Source organism: Calidris pugnax, unplaced genomic scaffold, assembly GCF_001431845.1.
Source record: "Calidris pugnax isolate Ruff unplaced genomic scaffold, ASM143184v1 scaffold36, whole genome shotgun sequence".
In the NCBI taxonomy this organism is placed as follows: Eukaryota; Metazoa; Chordata; class Aves; order Charadriiformes; family Scolopacidae; genus Calidris; species Calidris pugnax.
Genome location: NW_015090825.1, coordinates 420854 through 438333, shown reverse-complemented (window position 1 = coordinate 438333; position 17480 = coordinate 420854). Strand labels below are relative to the sequence as shown.

The 17480-nt window shown below is 47.8% G+C and overlaps 3 protein-coding genes across 3 annotated transcripts; 1 reads left to right on the top strand and 2 right to left on the bottom strand.

Annotated features, from left to right (window-relative positions):
• Positions 1-689: 689 nt before the first annotated feature.
• Positions 690-1628, bottom strand: LOC106886823 (olfactory receptor 2A1/2A42-like). The gene has a single exon (XM_014940056.1). It carries the CDS (start codon positions 1626-1628, stop codon positions 690-692), a length of 939 nt encoding a protein of 312 aa, XP_014795542.1.
• Positions 1629-9044: 7416 nt separating this feature from the next.
• Positions 9045-9983, top strand: LOC106886822 (olfactory receptor 10R2-like). The gene has a single exon (XM_014940055.1). It carries the CDS (start codon positions 9045-9047, stop codon positions 9981-9983), a length of 939 nt encoding a protein of 312 aa, XP_014795541.1.
• A 3674-nt stretch (positions 9984-13657) lies between these two features.
• Positions 13658-14456, bottom strand: LOC106886851 (histone H2A-beta, sperm-like). Its single transcript, XM_014940104.1, has one exon. It carries the CDS (start codon positions 14282-14284, stop codon positions 13781-13783), a length of 504 nt encoding a protein of 167 aa, XP_014795590.1. The 5' UTR covers positions 14285-14456; the 3' UTR covers positions 13658-13780.
• Between the last annotated feature and the right edge of the window lie 3024 nt (positions 14457-17480).

Here is a 17480-nt window from a genome sequence, read left to right as displayed (position 1 = left end):
CACCCTGAGTCAGGGTCAAGGTAAGAAATGCAATACACAGTACAGATACCTCAGGTAGCTCAGTCTGAGGAACTGCTGTGGGTAGCAACCTGGCAAAGCCATGCAAAACTAATTTCTGCGCTGCAGTGGTCGCCATGTTCACTTGCTGCATGGGAGGTGTTAGGCTCAAAAGTGTGCAGAAGCAAAACCCTGCACAGGCTCGTTCACCCTGCTGAGAAGCAAAGCCCTTTAGCATCAAGATCTCTCTCTTTTTCTTTCTTGTGGTGGAGTTGAAGGTCTAGCATCCTAAGGATGCTAGGAAATACAAATATGGTAGAGAAAAACAGTATCTTACTAGATCAGCTGATACACTCAGAAAAAAACCTGCTACACAGCAATTTATTCTGACTTCTAGTTAGAACCGAGAAGACAAACTGTTCTTTCCAGATGGATCAGTAGTTCTGGTAAAACATACCACCTCCCTAGGATGGCTGCATATGAGGAAGAATAATTAATTACCTCTAATAAAAGGAATAATAATTAGTCATTTTGTGTTATGATATTCATTCAACTGTACAGTGAAACAGAGACAAAATGCATTTGAATAATCTCTTGTGCTACATATTAATGACTTAAAATTCAGTGAAGAATACCCATAGATGGCAATAAATAAAAGCAGACAGGAGACAGCTGAAAGCCTGGAGCCCAAACTACATGGAATAAAACACCCTTTTCCTTCTCTGAAGATTCAGGAAGGCTTCCTTCACCTGCTTGTTTCTCAGACTGTAAATCAGGGGGTTCAAAGTGGGGCTGACGAGACTGTAGAAAAGGGAAAGAACTTTCTCCCTCCCAGACGAGTTACTGCTCCCAGGCCCCATGTACATGAAGATGGCATTTCCATAAAACAGACCCACCACGGTCAGGTGGGAGCCACAGGTGGAGATGGTTTTTTGCCATCCTGGTGCAGAGCGGATGCGCAGAATTGTGGCCAGGATGTGCAGGTAGGAAATTAGGATTAAGGCTAAAGGGAAGAGGAGGAAGCACACGCAGACAGCAAAGATCAGGACTTTATTGACTGTAGTGTCAGTGCAGGCCAGCTTTAAGACAGCAAGGATTTCACAGAAGAAGTGGTCAACCTCACAGGGGCCACAGAAAGGCAGGTGTAAAGCCAGAGAGGCTTGTAGTGTACCAAATATGAACCCAAAAGCCCATGAAACCGCGGCAAGGGTGAGGCACACCCTCCGGTTCATGATGAGGGCATAGCGGAGGGGATGGCAGATTGCCACGTAGCGATCATAAGACATCACAGCCAGCAGCACACACTCTGTAAGTGCAAGGATTAAATAAAGATGTATCTGTGTCCCACACCCGGCAAATGAGATGGTGTTGCCTCGTCCAAGGAGGTTCCTCAGCATATGGGGGACATTGTTGGAGGCGTAGCAGATGTCCACGATGGAGAGGTGGCAGAGGAAGAAGTACATGGGGCTGTGGAGGTGGTAGTCCAGGCAGATAAGCACAAAGACAAGTGCGTTTCCAGTCAGAGTGGCACAGTAGAGGACAGAGAAAAGGCCAAAGAGGCAGAGCCGAAGGTCTGGGTTGCTGGAGAACCCCAGGAGAATGAATTCTGTGACAATCGTCTCATTCTGCATGCTGTGCTGGAGGTGAGGCAGCACAAACTGCAACCACGGAGATCTGGAAGGGAAGGAGCAAGGAAAAGGAAAGAAAACTGAGAGTTTTCCTAAGAATGTTTTGTCCTTTGCACTGCAGCTCCCTTCTCCATGTTTTCCCCTCTGACTCCGTTGGAGGTGCATACTACCCTCACCATGATAAGTGATGTAGATCTGAATAGCAAGCTCTAATCTCTGCACAAACTTTGAGCAGTTTTGAGCCATTTCACACAACTTTACTGCCTAGATTGCCCTTGCTGTCTTTCTTTTTCTGGGCTGGGATTTCTTTTTGTTGGGTTTTTTTTTTATTTTTTATTTTTTGTGGGAGTGGGTTTTCTCTGCTGGAGAAAATACCAGCTCTCTATCATGATGAAGACTGTAGGTGTCAATTAAGGTGAAGTCAGAACATCTTCAAAGCAGCTATTTTAAATTAAGTCCATATTGAAGTGAATGCACAGTTCACAAAATAATTGCAGTTTTACCATTAAACCAATTAGCATTTCTAATCCATTGCTGTGTCCTCTTTACTTTAGTGAAATGCCCAGCTTACCCTCCATGTCTTTCTTTTTCTGGGTTGGGTTTTTTGGGGGGGGAGGGTTGAATCCTGCAGTTGCTCAATCCGTTATTCTATATCTAACTTCACTTCTGATTGCTGAACAAACTGAGAGCTACACTTGGACATACAGCAGATAATTATTGCAAAGAGAACATTGCATTTATACCCAACAGTTGCCTTACCTGTAGCATCTGGACAAGTGTGGTTTGTTCGGCTCCGTGGTTTTTATTAGGGAAATCTTATTAGAAAGTTCTGTATGTTTTCTCAGACACCAAGCAAAACAAAGAGCCGTTCCACTCCCCACTTTCATTTGCTTTTAAAGCCAAACTTTTCTGTGCAATGTGTCTGAAGGGGCACTGTTTTGATTGCCAACAGGCAGTACAAAAAACAGTCTCAAGTATAAATCCCCAGAGTTCCATACTTGAACTCTGGGGATTCTTCCAGAAAGTAAACACCACTTCATTCTCAAATGGGACGTGGCATTGTACTTACATGGCATTGTACTTACCCACCCATTCATATGGGTTTCTTTCCTGTTAAACACAGTCCCCTCCATGGCTTTCCCCTTTATGCCTTCACTGCCTCCCAGAGTTTCCCTGCCTCCAGCAGCGTACATAGAGCTTTTTGTTTCTGAGATACTTGCACAGGAGAAACCCTTCTGTTAGGAGCTGCCAAATGCAGTGTCTCGACGCAGTACAAGGCTGCTGTGGCTCCATGTCCCTGTGTTCAGCCAAGTAGCGAGGCTGAGCATGTGTTTTCCCACTGGCACACGTACATATGCATACGTACGTACATATGCCCCATGACATGGATCCACACCAACTGAAAACAAAGCCCTTGCACAAATACAAACAGCACAAAGAGCCTTGATTCTGTTCCCTGGCAGGCTAATCAGGATGAAAAACACTCAGTGGAAAATGTATACATATGTACACACATGGAAAGTGTACACGTATGTACACACAGAAGCCATACGGGTCGCATCAGTAGCTGACTTCAGGCAGCCTGGACAGTACTCGGCCCCAGTATCCCATGGTCTCCCAGCTGCCTCAGGTACAAACCACATACATGCAAACAAGTTTCTTCAGTGGCTGTTCCACACCTACAACCTTACCAGATCCCTTGTCCTCTGCCACAGCTGGCTTGGGCCTCCCAGTCCCTCCAGTAGCTGACTCTCAGACCCTCTGGTCTCTTCAATACCTGGCCCAGACCTATGGCCTCTCCAGTCCTTGGGTCCCAAGCCTCTTACTCTACTTGCTGACTAGTTATTCTACTCACTGACTAGTCCAGCTTGATGCTCACTAGTAGTTGTGCACGCTGACGTATGTACACCCTTCTTTTTGACATCACCTCTTTTTCTGGAACCCCACACCCCTAGTTTTCCTCATCTAAATTGTCTATGTGAGTAAAACAATGCTTGATCAGCCTCCTAATTAATGGCTCTGTCTCCTATATTTTTAATTGCAGGATTCAGAACATGCCACTTTTGCTTATTCCAGGTGTTACTAAAATTCAGACCCGGCCCATATGAGTTGCAGTTGGCAAGTAGCAGGTTTCTGCCTGACAGTTCAGAATTCAGTTTCAGACATTCACACACACAGACCTTGCCATACACATGCACTCAGTCATGACTTGGCTTTTAACATTCAAGCAATTATTTTTTTGTCTATGACAGGGGTTCAGATGCAGAGCATGACCAAAGAAGTGCATTCCTCCCTTCAGTCTGTGAAGTGAGCAGAGGAGAGTCAATACTTCTCTGTTGGGTCTCACATCCAGACAATGTGGTCAATCCCTCCCCCGTGATAGCCCTGGGAAAAGCCACATCAGGGTTCTCCATTGCCTCTGCCTAGGATACTGGGGTTCCTCCACCTGCCACCGCTCCTTTGTACTCCTTTGTGTTTGTGGAGATGAACCTTTAACCACACAACTTCACACCTACAACACTGGGAAAATGAGCCACTGGGAAGGGGTCCATTGTTGAAGGCCGTTTATCCAAAATGCTGTTTGTGGGAGTCAGGAGACCTGGCTCATCTGCTGGTTTCTGAGCTACTCTTATCAGAAGCACAGTAGGTGTCTGTGTCTGACTGCCTTGTCCTGGCTATGGCACCCTGTGCTGGGGGAACGTCAGGAGAGCAAAGAGGATGCTTCTTCCCTGTGAGCAACTGAGGGTACTCAGCTGAGTGCTGCTGCAGGGGACAAAGTGGGGCAGGCAAGGAGGGAAATGCAGGGAAAGAGGGAGCTGGGGGTAATGGGACAGCTTGGGAGGTGCCTGAGAGGATCAAGAACCCTGTAAGCACAGGAGGAGCTTAGGGGAGATTTGATTTGAGTCCCTTTGGTTAACCATCCTCTCAAGATCTGGATCTTCTCTAATTACTTAGTCACTTTGCAGTTTAACAGCCTGTTGTAGAGATCCTGACTGGGAGATCACTGTGCATGGAGGAGTTACTGATCCCCAAAGCAGCTAACTGAGTGCAGGTCTGGGCTGTGCTGTATGTACAGTGCAGCCTTCCATCTGTGTCCCTACACCTGCCTTGGCCGCAGGATAAACTTAGCTCCTGCTTGGTGCCTGCGCTTATACCACCTTCATGGCCCTGCTGTTAGCTAAAGCACAGCAAGGATTCCTCATGTGAACATCCTTTAGAAACAGAGTTGTTTTCTTCCAAGAAAAAAAATCTAGAAACAGAGTTGTTTTCTTCCAAGAAAAATTGTGTAATATCTTGAATGACCAAAAAGGAGGAACCTCTCCTCAGATGGGATCTGTATAGCGTGCCACGGGAGAATCCATCTGGGATCTGTCTGATGCTGCATGAATGCAGGGTTCCCAGCATCTGAAAGGACATAAAATTTACTAGCTAGCTATATGCCTCTTCTTATTCTACCTTACTAAACCAAGACCTTTATTAAGTCATTCTTGCTGAGGTCCAGAGAGCCCCACACTATCTCCCTCTCTCAGCTCATTCCTCTCCCCAGTGCAGAATAGATGTGCTCTAGTGAAACCTACCAAGGGTAATTTTTGGGATGCTGTCTACAGGGTGGGAGGGGAGAAGGTTTGATTTCAAAGCTCTGTCATTGCAGGGTTGCCATGAGGAGGAGGGAGAGATTACACAGACAGAACAAGACATCACCAGCTCATTGTGCAGAGGTGAGGACTGCTGCTAGACTTGTGGAAATCCATCTTTCTTGCTGTTACACAGCCTCTAATTCAGCGATGGAAAAGTACCTGTGATGGAGATGAGGTATTATAGGATACTATGTCACCTTCCAGGATATTTAGTCCCATTCTGTCCTCCTTCAGCCTGCTGGAGTGTGCCCATAGCACAATTTAAGTGAGGTATCCCGGCCTTATTCTGCTCTACAATCAAACAGTGACCCTGTTGTTCAATCATTCACAAGGTGCTGAGCTTTACAGCTCTACTCCCAAGAGTCACCTGAGACTTTTGCTGACTCCTATTCATGCCCCAGTCTCCCACTTAACTGCTGACACCCCCTCAGCCTTGCCAGTGGTGCAACCAACTCAGTGTAGCTCTCACCCTCCCAAAAGGGACCTGCAGTGAGGCTCACCCCCCTTTGATGGCCATGGTCATCACAATGACCATACAGAATGCATCCTGTTATGGTCAAAGATTGACCTCTGACAGTCAGTGCTGCCACTTGAGCTGAATGCAAGCTGAGCTGCCTTCAAGGGATTTTCAAGCACTTAGAGCCAGACTGGTTTCTAACCCTAACTTGGATATTTCGGAAGAACCCATGAGACAGGTGAGGTTCCACAGCGGCTCAGACCTCAGCTCCGTAACTGTTGTGGTGATAATCAGTGTTGTGAATGCTTATTTTCTCTTGAAAGTCTTCTCATATTTGTGGTTCCCCTAAAGCCTAAGCTTATGGCATAAATGGATTTCCTAACAATCTTAGCTAAAATAAAATTTCTTGAGCCCATGGTTGGACAGGAAAGCCTGCAAACATGATGCAAGTCTTTCTGAAAGGCTGCTAAACTCTTCCAAGTTTACTGAAAAATGAATCTCGCAGTTGTAAGACAGTCTCCTCGTGTTTGGGGGAAAGAAGATCATGATATGGGGTGCTGGAGTTAATGACTGAAGCATGATTCTTCACGCACCCAGTTCAGAAGCTTCTTCTGGACTACGGTCCCACAGGGTATGGCAACACCACATAATAGTTTCCAATAGAAAGCTAAAGCCTGAAAGCACAGCAGGAGTTTTAGGACTGTCAGACTGTGGTCTGGTGCTTGGTCAGCTTTCTAGATTAAAAGCAAACTATCATTCAAAGATGTGACATCAAATTATTATCCTGATATGAAGAAAGCTTGGGGAGGTTACTGAATATCCTCATCCTATTCAGTATCAAATCACATTTTTTACTATGGTTTTGTACATTGTAAAAGGAACACTACTAAGTCCTAAACCTATTACTCCTGGGCACACTAGATGTGTGAAACAATACATCTGTTCCATCCATACTTTTTCTCATGGGAGTCAATACAACCCCTTGCATACCTGGATGCAGGGCTGCAGCCCAAGGCCTGATGCCACTAAGCTCATAGGAAAGACTTGCTTTCACTTCCAGCCTCCTAGAAATCCTTGATTTACTTATCATTCTGCTTGGGGCACTATAGGACATTTAGTCTGCCTATTTTCTTTTGCCATTCCCCATTTGCTGTATCACCTTCTTGGTTCAGAACAAATTTCTCTGCTATTTCTCTCAGTGCCTTCCCAACTGACTTGTGCCAGTCAAGCCTGTGGAATACTGCCCAGTTGTAGGAGCTCTGATGTAATGCATATCCTTATAGTTCTTGCTATTGAGTTATACTAAACCAGAGAAAAATGCTAGAAATTTTATGCCTTTTTAATTTTTTCCCTTTCAGTCCATTCAGTTTTGTAATACGAAAAATCAGAATATGAAAAATAAGGAAAAATGGAGTTTGCTAAAAATTAAACCAAGAACTTACTAATAAAACCAAGTCTAAGCTTACAGAGAAGGCTGAGATTCTGAACTATCAAACAAATCTTAATAATGAGGTCTGAGAGATGGCATTTCTTTACTTTCTGAACTCTCCAATGACAATTCCGATGAAGTTAATTCACGGGTTTCCGTTTTAGTCGCAATGCCATATTGCGTTTGGTTGACTCATTGATTTCCTGACCCAGCAGTTTGCCTCGTGACTCACAACTCCAGTTGGACTAACAAGAATTTGCCATGCTAATATACTTTGCTATTTACAAATAATTCCAAGGAATTGTTAATACAGTCTTGAAAAATAAGCATTTATTTGGGTTTGTGCATTAGACTGTGTGGAAGGAATCTTCCCCAGCCTCCACTTGAAAACCAAACAGTTTTGCAGTCATAATATTAAAACAGACGCTTCAGATAACTTTGAACAGAACTTCCCCTTTTTTAGGGAGAAGAGCTTCTAGTTATAATGGCAGTGAAGCTTTCCTTCACTTGTTTTCTTTACTTCATGAGTTCAAGTGGTGAAGTTCATAGCGTTTTGTTATGTCCCTTTGATGATACTGTCACCAATTAGCCCTAGGTTTTGATGCTATGCCAGAAGAGCTATGCCCTGGAGGTCTCACAGGATGGATAAAGGTGTGACTTGTTTGAATGGCAGGTATTCAGAAGACTTGTTCTAGACCCTGCATTGCTAACAGCTAGTTTTTCTCCTAATCGGAATGCAGTTACGATGTCTATCCCCCTTTTCTTCCAGTCCCTGTCGGTGAGATAGGAAGGACTGCGACTGACACCTCAGGAGAGACATCGATGGAAAGACCAAGTACAGGTTGCGTCAATCTGAATTTTAGAGTTGTCATCACAGGTAGGTTTCTTCAGGTAAGGGATTGCAGAGGGTCTGAAGGCTGACTGTGCATGTCAGCCTTTGGTTTCTGATAGTACACATGCAGGTAAGCTGAACTGGGGGCTCCTGAGATCTATAGAGTTCCCAGTGATTTCCAGAGCAGTGTGACTAGTGTGAGTGATGAAGGATTTAGCCCCATTTGTCTCATTTCTACCACTATTGGTTTGAAAGAAACAGTTCCCTGGTTCTGCCTTTCCTCATAGTTCTCTCTCCATAGTGATGAAGCTGTTAATTATAGTCAGGTTTTACTTAAAACATGAAGATGCATTTAAATGCAATAATATATGGCACTAATGGCATGAATAATGAAACTGAATGAATCAGTGGCTCATTTTATCTGACATTACCAGCTTTTGAATACCAAACCATAGAAAGAAATGGCTCCACTGTTGAAAGGCTTGCTGGATTTTATTTTGCAATGCTAGATGAACAGGGACAATATTGTCCAAGCATAAAGTCATCTTTTCCTTCCCCTGTGTTTGAACTGTCTGGTTTTGAATGCTCTTGCACTTCTAGACCCTCTAGTCCCAGAATACCAAATTTCATTAGAGAGTGAGATAAACCATTGGGAGCTCAGCCTCAAAAAAAGCCCCAAGGAATTTCTACTCTGAACATACAGTGCTGTTTACACCGAGCTGTTTCTCTGACTTCAGAGTAAGATACCAAACTTGGTTTTCCTACCATTTCACTTCATACTGAAGGAACAGCAAAGAAATGCTTTATCGTACTACATTCAGTAATATTCCTAACCTGAATGGGCAGTTTGCAAAGAAGCAGGGACATTAAAAGGAAACAAAGTTCTCTCGCTTACTGTTATTATTCCTTCACTGTAGAAATACTGTCCATTTGTGACAGAGCACTACTCCCTGCTGCTATACAGTGCTTTGGGGATTATGAAGGGGACGTGGTATTGTTACTTTTCTCACCATTCACATCAGATTTCTTTTTGTCAATGATCTCTTTCTAGACCAGAAGCTTTATGATGAATGAAACCAAAATGATGGAGTTCATCCTGATTGGATTTTCAGAGTTTCCAGATCTGCAGATTCCACTATTTGTCTTTTTTTCCCTGACTTACCTGGTCACCCTCACGGGAAATGTCCTGCTAATGACAATTATCAGGCTTCATCGTCATCTTCACATCCCCATGTATTTCTTCCTTTCCATTCTCTCTTTTTCAGAAACTTGCTATACATTTGCTCTCATTCCCAAGATGCTGGTAAATCTAATAACAGAAGAAAAGGCCATTTCTTTCACTGGGTGTGCTGTTCAGATGTTTTTCTTCATTGGCTTTGGAGCCACTAACTGTATGCTTCTAACAGCCATGGGGTATGACCGCTGTGTGGCTATATGTAAACCTTTACATTACAAAGTCCTCATGAACGACAGAGTCTGTAGACAGCTAGTGGCCTTTGCAACAGGGACCGGCTTCACCTTGTCCCTGATAGTTACCTACTTTGTATTCACATTGCCTTTCTGTGGAGGGAAGGAAATTAATCACTTCTTCTGTGACATGGCTCCTGTCATCCAGGCAGCTTGCACAGAAAATAATGGAATTGAGACAGTCATCTTTATTTTTGGTATTGTGGTGGTGTTTGGCTCATTCTTGTTGATTCTTCTCTCGTACCTTTTGATCTTCCACACCATCCTCAAGATCCCCTCTACTGAGGGGAAAGGCAAAGCCTTTTCCACTTGTGCCTCCCATCTCACTGTGGTTGTTGTGCACTTTGGGTGCGCCTCCATCGTTTATTTAAGGCCCAAATCCACCTATTGCCTACAGGAGGACACTCTGATTTCTGTCACTTACACTGTGGTGACTCCCTTGCTGAACCCTGTGGTTTATAGCCTGAGGAACAAGGATGTGCATTTGGCCCTTCGGAAATGCCTGGGAAGAAAAGTGTGCACATGGATGAGATGAAGGAAGCTCCTTCAAGTTCTGGTGTGAGTGGGCTCTCCCTTTAGTTATATGGCTATTTTTGTACTTTGGCACTGGAAAAGCAGGGTACACCTCAGTTTGGAATAATAATGCATATCAACCTGGATTATCCTATGATAATCTGTAAGAGGAGAAACTGCATTACTAAAAGCTGACCTGCAGCCACTGCTCGCTGCCAGCTACATTGCTTACAGTTTGAGATAGTAACAGAGCTGAAAAGAACATTGAGATATACTGAGTAGAAAAGGACTGCCTACAATATTTGGATAACTTGGTCTTTACAAGAGGTGCATGGCATTTATTGTCCTTTCTTATCCCCACATTGGCTTTCACTTGAGAGCCAGAGATAATTCCTGACACACAGACTCATAGAAAAAGTTAGACTGGAACGGGTCTCTGGGGGTCACCTCACCCAGTAACCAATTTCTGAAGAAGGGAACCTCCTGACGGACGCTCCCTTGCACCAATGTGTCATTCTTCGCAGGCCTTGAGATCACGAGTACAGTCCTGAAGAACATTATGTCATCCCTCATTTTGTACCACCCTGGAGAGGGCAGAAGAAGAATGGTCTTGTCTTTACAACCCGGGTAGGCCTAGAGCCATTCAATGAAGTATGAATCTTCTTCAGCCCAGCTGCTGATGGCCTCTGCTCTGCGAATAAAGCTCCTGGAGTTTCATCAGACGTATGTCACAGCGTGCCTCTGGGCCCCCAAGCTGGTGGCTGTGAGTGCCAGGTCCATTAATGCTCCATTCAAGCTGAGACTGTCAGAGAGCAAAGCTGGGCTTGTCACTCTTCTCCTCTTGGCCACTTGGTGTGAGACTGAGCAACACCTTGTTCGTCTGGAGTGTGCCAGTTCTCTGAACACAGGGAAACAGCCTTCCACTCTATGTCACCAGGTCACAGTCCATAAACCTGAAGCACGGTCAGAGGAGAGGACAACAGTGACTGTGATTTCCTCTTGCTCTTGTGCCTTGTGCCCATTATCTCAGCGGGAGAGAGACAAAGCTGCTGTTAAGTCCCGCCAGGGAACAGATCTGTTTCTGATTCTCCTCTGTCTAAAGCATCTGCCCTGGTGACACCACCCTGACAAACACCATCATGCCCAACGGTTGGGCTGGCTGCGCACAGCCACGGTGGAGTTTGAGGGAGCGGTGTATAGGTACCTGCAGGATGCAGCTCTGACATCTTGCTCTGGGGCTGGGTCTTCTTTTGCTCATGCCGGAGGCTTACTTCCACTTTGAACTTCAATTCCTTCCTCCCCACTCAGATTCAGCATGATCAGAGGCAAACCCCAAGTCACTCGGTGCCCATGGAAGCACCTTTTTCCCATCTGAGAATGGCAGTGTGTGAATCTCACGTTCTCCCTTCCTGCACACATGCAGGATAAGCCCTGCTAAAGGCACCTTCTTTCTAACCACATTGCAAAACACATCAGAAGAACTTGCTCAGAGCACGCGCTTTCACTGACTCCAAGCATCCCGCAAGATTTTGCCCATTCCTTTCTAAAGAAAGCTGCAGAACCGAGCCTGGACTGATGAGGACAGTGTCAGGGATCACTAGAAGGAAGTGCATCTTTAACACATTTTGCTTTTGAAATTATCTTGAGCTTAAGCCCTCCAAAGTTTAAATCCTTGACAACATGTCTCCCTTTGGCCAGAAAATGTGCTCCACCCCACTGCTATGTTCCCCTGGACTCCCTATGACTGACCCAAGCCGAGCACACAAGATGGGGGTGCCTTTCCTTGCAGACCTCCTTTCAAATACAATGACATCTCATTTGATTACCATCACAGGCCAAGACTGCAGGAGATTCACCTTTCACGCTTCCACAAATGCCAGGTCCACACGGGCATCTAAGCCCCTAAACTGAAGATAATTTTTGGTATGCTGTACAATCTGATGCTTTTTCCCCATCTCCACCCCACACTCGATTGTGGCTTTCTCAATCTCTACTGGTTTTTGCCCTTAGGGAAAACCTCTGGTGTTTGGGGTTTGGATATTGTGGAGGGGTTTCACTGGGAGTATCCAATGGGAATCACTTCATCCCTGAGACTGCAAAGGGAAGCACAGCTGAAGAGCACAACAGGACAGGGAGGAGCAGGAGAAAATGGCTCTTCCAGGAAGCAGCCACAGACGGAGGAGTGGATGGAAGAACACAGGAGGAAATGGCTGAGAAGAGAACTGAACGTGTTCTAAGTCAAGGGTGAAATCCCACATTTTATGTGACAGGGATTGAGGAACAAGTGCTACAGCAGCAGTGGTTCTGATTCCCACAAAAGCAATACGCTGCCGGAGCCTGAACTGAGCGTGTGGGTCTCATGACCCTACTCTGCTCTGGACATCGGGGCCATCGGGCCCAGGCTCTGCCTGCCCCAACGGCACAGGAGAGGGTTCCATGGCACCTGCAGAGCAGCCGCACGAGGCATCATTAAGGAGTCAGCGTTTAATGATGCCAAGTCTGATGGGGCTTCTGCAAGTGGCACAGGTGATTCCCACTGCTGTTGTTGTGCTGCGACAGAGGCCACAGTGGGGCTTGTTAAAAGTTGGAGTTCTTCTTTTGCCAGGCATTTGCATGCCTGCTGGTGACAATGTTAGGGGCTGGCTGTGCAGGGCCCCCAGACAATACTTGGCAAAGCCCCCGGGGCTGTGGGCAAAGCCCCCGGGGCTGTGAGCAAAGCCAACCCAACAACAGACCGTTCCTCCCCAAGACAAGGAGAGATGGTGACCTCTGCTACTCTGCCTTCCTTGGGCATGGGCAACCAGCACCACTCGCTCTGCAGCTCTCCCCCTCTGCCACGGCAGAAGGTGGCACCAGGCTTTACCTGGGACTCCCCCCAGCCTACCCAGCCAGTGGCTCGTTCCACCCGTGCATCGGGGAAACACATCTTGTCACTTGCCTTGTCTACTCTCATCTCCATAATAAATAGAACCTGTCTCCTTTTTGCAGGTACAACCACAAATGCATCTACACATTCATTTCCACGGCCACTTGTCAGGAGTAAGCTCAGCTCGTGCTGGTATTACGCTGAACCCAAAACTGTGTTACTGTGGTTGGGATTGCAAAACTGCAGCCAGGATCGAGAAACAAGGGCCACCCTTTTGGAAAGACCCAACCTTCCCATTTTCATTTCTTCAGGCATGAAGGGTCTAACACAGAGGGATCTTCCCAGTCACTACCTCGTCCTCTTCCTCTGCCTTGCCCCAGCAAACATGGCACTTTCTGCTCAATTTCCCATATTGCCCCTGATAATTCCAGAGCAGCAGGATCCCCTTTGGTCCAAAATATTGAATCTGCAGCTCTGAGCCATTGCTGACTCCAGTCTGTCTCTGCACTCATTAAGTCCTTCCTTCCTTCCTTGCTTTCTTCCATTTTCTCTCCTATCACGTGCCTTGAAGGCTCAGAAAATGCCCAATGCCATTGACAGCAGGTCTGGACATGCCCCCTCCGAGTCCCTCTGCTCTGCCAGAGCTTGCCTGTGCCCATATCCCCAGTTCACAGCTCACTCCTGGGCAATGTCCAGGCAGGCTGCTGCCCTCCTGCTCAGCGAGGGCTGTGCCCCAGCCCCACTTTGCAGAGCTTTCTGCCTGCAGCCAGCTCCTTGCCTCGGGCCAGCCGGGAGACACTAGTCCAACACAGAGCACAAAAGGCCCCATGTCCCACACGTCAGTGCAAAAGCTTTTATTGTGCCCTCAGACTGCACAGCTGGGTTGGGCAAGATCCTTGCAGGTGTCGCAGCCCTCTCCTCGCCGGTGTGGGGCAAGAGCTTCTACTTTCTGCTCAGTGGAACTTCTGCGCAGCCCTTCGCCCGGGGCATCTCTTCTTGCTCTTCCTCTTGGTGGTCTTCTTCCTGGAGGGTGAGGCCTCGCGCTTTCCCTGGCGGACGGCCCTGCTGCGGCCCCTGGGCCTCACAGTCCCTCGCAGGAGCTGCTGCAGCCCAGAGCACCTTTGCAGCGCCGCCTGCATGTGGGATGGAGAAATGCGCTTCTGCTTGCTCTTCTTGCAAACGGCAGCAGCCGCATCCACGATCTTGTGCGTCACCCACTGCAGCACCGCAGCCAGGTAGACGGGGGCCCTGGCTGAAAAGTGCCGGGCAAAGAGGCCTCTGCGCAGCTGCCTGTCGATGCGGCTCACGGGGAAGAGCAGCCCGGCCCGGGAGGAGCGGGAAGAGCGGCTCTTCTTGGTCTTGGCTTCCCTGCCTTCGGAGGGGCCCGCAGAGCAGGCGGGGGGTTGGCACTGCATCTCCTGCTCAGGCCCCACGCACACCTCCTCTGCCCCCGACATGCTGCCGGCAGCTCGCTCCCGCAGCTCTTTCCCGGCGGTGCCTGCCCGGGCCCTGCCCGCCTGCCCCGGCTTCCCTCGCTGGCCCCGGCGGCTGGTTCCTGACCCCGGGCTGGTGCTGCCTGCGCCGGGCCAAGCCTTGTCCTGGCAGGGCGTCCCCAGCTGCTGGGGCCTGGCTGCTTCTGGGCTCTGGGCCTGGGCTCTCCCGGGCAGCACCAGCCAGGCCTCCTCTTGGCTGGCAGGGGCCAATGGGAGAGGGCCTCCCCTGTGACCTCACCTCTCTGCTTGTGACATCATGCCCGTGGGCTCGGCCCCCGGTGGCTGACGTCAGCCCGCAGCTCTGCCCCGCAGCTCCGCTCCCCTTGCCCGGGGCAGAGGCTTTCCCAGCGCCTGGCCGGGGGGCAGCCGCTGCAAGGCCGAGGGCTCTGCTCTCCTCTGCCTCCTCCAACTGCCCCCTGCCCTCACACTGCTCTCCCTGCGGCCCACATTCTCCCAAGCTGCCATCTTCATGAAGGGCAGTGATGGTGCCTCTGTACTGGGCACTGGTGAGGCCTCACCTCGAGGGCTGTGTTCTGTTCTGGGCCCCTCACTACAAGAAGGACACTGAAGCACTGGCGCGTGTCCAGAGGAGAGCCACCAAGCTGGTGATGGGACTAGAGAACAGGTCATACGAGGAGAGGCTGAGGGAACTGGGGAGGTTTAGTTTGGAGAAGAGGAGGCTGAGGGGAGTCCTCATTGCCCTTTACAACTACCAGAAAGAAGGTTGTAGAGAGGTGAGTGTTGGCCTTTTCTCCCAGGAGAATAACGACAGGAGCAGAGGAAATGGTCTGAAGTTGCAGCAGGGGAGGTTTAGATTAGATATCAGGAAGAATTACTTTCCTGAGAGGGTGGTGAGGCACTGGAACAGCCTGCCCAGGGAGGTGGTGGAGTCGCCATCCCTGGAGGTATTTAAGAAACTTGTAGACATGGCACTTCAGGGCATGCTCTAGTGCCCGAGATTATTGGGTTGTGTCTGTTTGTGAGTATGTGTTTTTTTGACCTTTTTTTTGTTTGGTTGGTTTTTTGTTTGGGTTTTTTTTTTGTGGTTGAACTCAATGATCTCAACTCTAAATGAAGTGGCTAACAGAGCACTCTCTAGCCAGGGTCCAAAGAGGCCTGGCAAGCTTGACTGACCTGAGAGGAGGATGTCCATCCTGCCCACATGTCCCATCCTGCCTTCCCTCCTCCTGCCTGTCCCTCAGGGTCCATGGCAGCTGCCTGCTATGGAGGGTGCAGCTGGACTGCAACTTGGAGGACTCCAAAGAGGACCTTCCAGCTGGCAGAACAGACTGCAGGAGTCCAAGTGCAGAAGAGGTTTGCTTCAGCTCTGGGGCTTACGAGTTCAAATACCAAAATGCAGACAGGGACTTTAAGCAATCCCTCCACAGACTCTTCCCTGCTGGGGCAGTGCCTGGTGTCACCATTTAAATAAAACTCTCAACTGACAGTGTGCTTTCTCCCACTGGGTGAGAGGCAGTTACTATCTCCTGATCTCCCTCTTCACGCTTTGCTGCCTAAAACCTGCAAGACATGCCTCAGGCCCATCACGGCACTGTGAGGACTTTTATTGTACCCTTAGGCCATAGCACCGGATTTGGCAAGAGCCTTGCACGTGGGACTGCCCTTGCCTCGCCAGTGTGGGGCAAGAGTTTTTGCTTTCGTCACGCTTGAAGGTGACGCTCCTATGTGCAATCCTTCTTATGGCTGATTGATTGTTTAATATCCCTCTTCTTGAGAGGTGGGGCAACTGACTTCCTTCTTCGGTGTGTCCCTGCTTTGCAGATGGTGGTGCCTGAGAGGTGTTTCTTAAGTTCAGTTCCTTTGAGCAACCTGGTCTGGTGGGAGGTGTCCCTGCCCACGGCAGGGGGGTTAGAACTTGATGATCTTTAAGGTCCCTTCCAACTCTAACCATTCTACGATTCAGAGTGTCTTTGGCAGTCTGGAGAATATGCAATGGAGAAATGTGCTGCTCTGAAATTTTCTTGTCCATGTCTGCAGTCTCATATGTCAAGTACTGGAGCACAGGAACCAGACACACGGGGGCTTCAGCCCCAGTACATGCTGTCTGTTTCCCTCTGCACAACTGCCTGCCTTTGTGGCTCACAGAGAAGGCCAGCCCAGCCCTGGAAGAGCAGCTCATTTTGATCTTCACTTCTTTCTCTTGGCAGTTTCATGTCCTGTCTCTTTTTCAGGCATTTTGCAAGATAGTACACTGTAATCATACTTCCTTTATCGTATCTTGATGGGGGTTTTGTGTTGGGTTTTTTTTTGTTTGTTTGTTTGTTTGTTTTCTTTCCTGACTTTGTTTTCTGGTGTGACTGATTTGCTTAAAAAATTTTATTTTTAGAGGGTAGCTCATTTCTCTCTGCCTGGCATTCTTACCTACCTGTGAAATGCTTTCTTCACTTACTTGTTGTCCCAGCCTTGTAAAATAGCTATAAGCATCTCTTGGGCACTGGAGACTTCTTTTGTGATTGAGTCTCTCTGTAAATAAGGGGATAAATGTCCCTTTTGACTGGGTGGATAGGAACCAATGGGAAGCTGTAGCCTTCATTCCTCAAGCGCAAGAGGCAGCTCATCCTTTTTTGGCATCATTGGCATTGAAACACCCCCTGCTGTGTACTTCTCTGTGTACTTCTCTGTGTACTTATCATGGTTCAGGGATGTAAAATTCTTATAGGTTTACTAAGAATGTTACCTAATAACCCACACTATAATTTTTAATTTTAAGAGTGGTGAAGAATAAAGCAAGAGAAACAAATTCAATGGGTGGCCCTAAATGGCCTCTTGTAGGTGCTTGTATGAATGGATCCCATAAGTACTGGTTGTTGATGGAGAAAAAGCTACCGGAAAACAGCAAGACAAGGAGGAGGAGGCTATGTGCTGAGAGGTACTGTGCAAAAACCTCCCAAGGACTGATAAATTCTGGATCCCAGGAGTTCTGCTGGAGCTGCAAGACCTGGTCAGCCCAGAATACCAGCAGCCTGCTAAATCTGTACCACCAGCATGCACCAGCACCTAACAACATGCAGAATAACCCAGGTTGTTCCAACACAGGCTACAAGGTTGTGCATACATCTGATAAAACTCAGGGCCCTCTGAGGGACTTTCTGAACACCTGCCTAGACACCAAGAGTGTGTCAATACGCCCTTTTGCTGC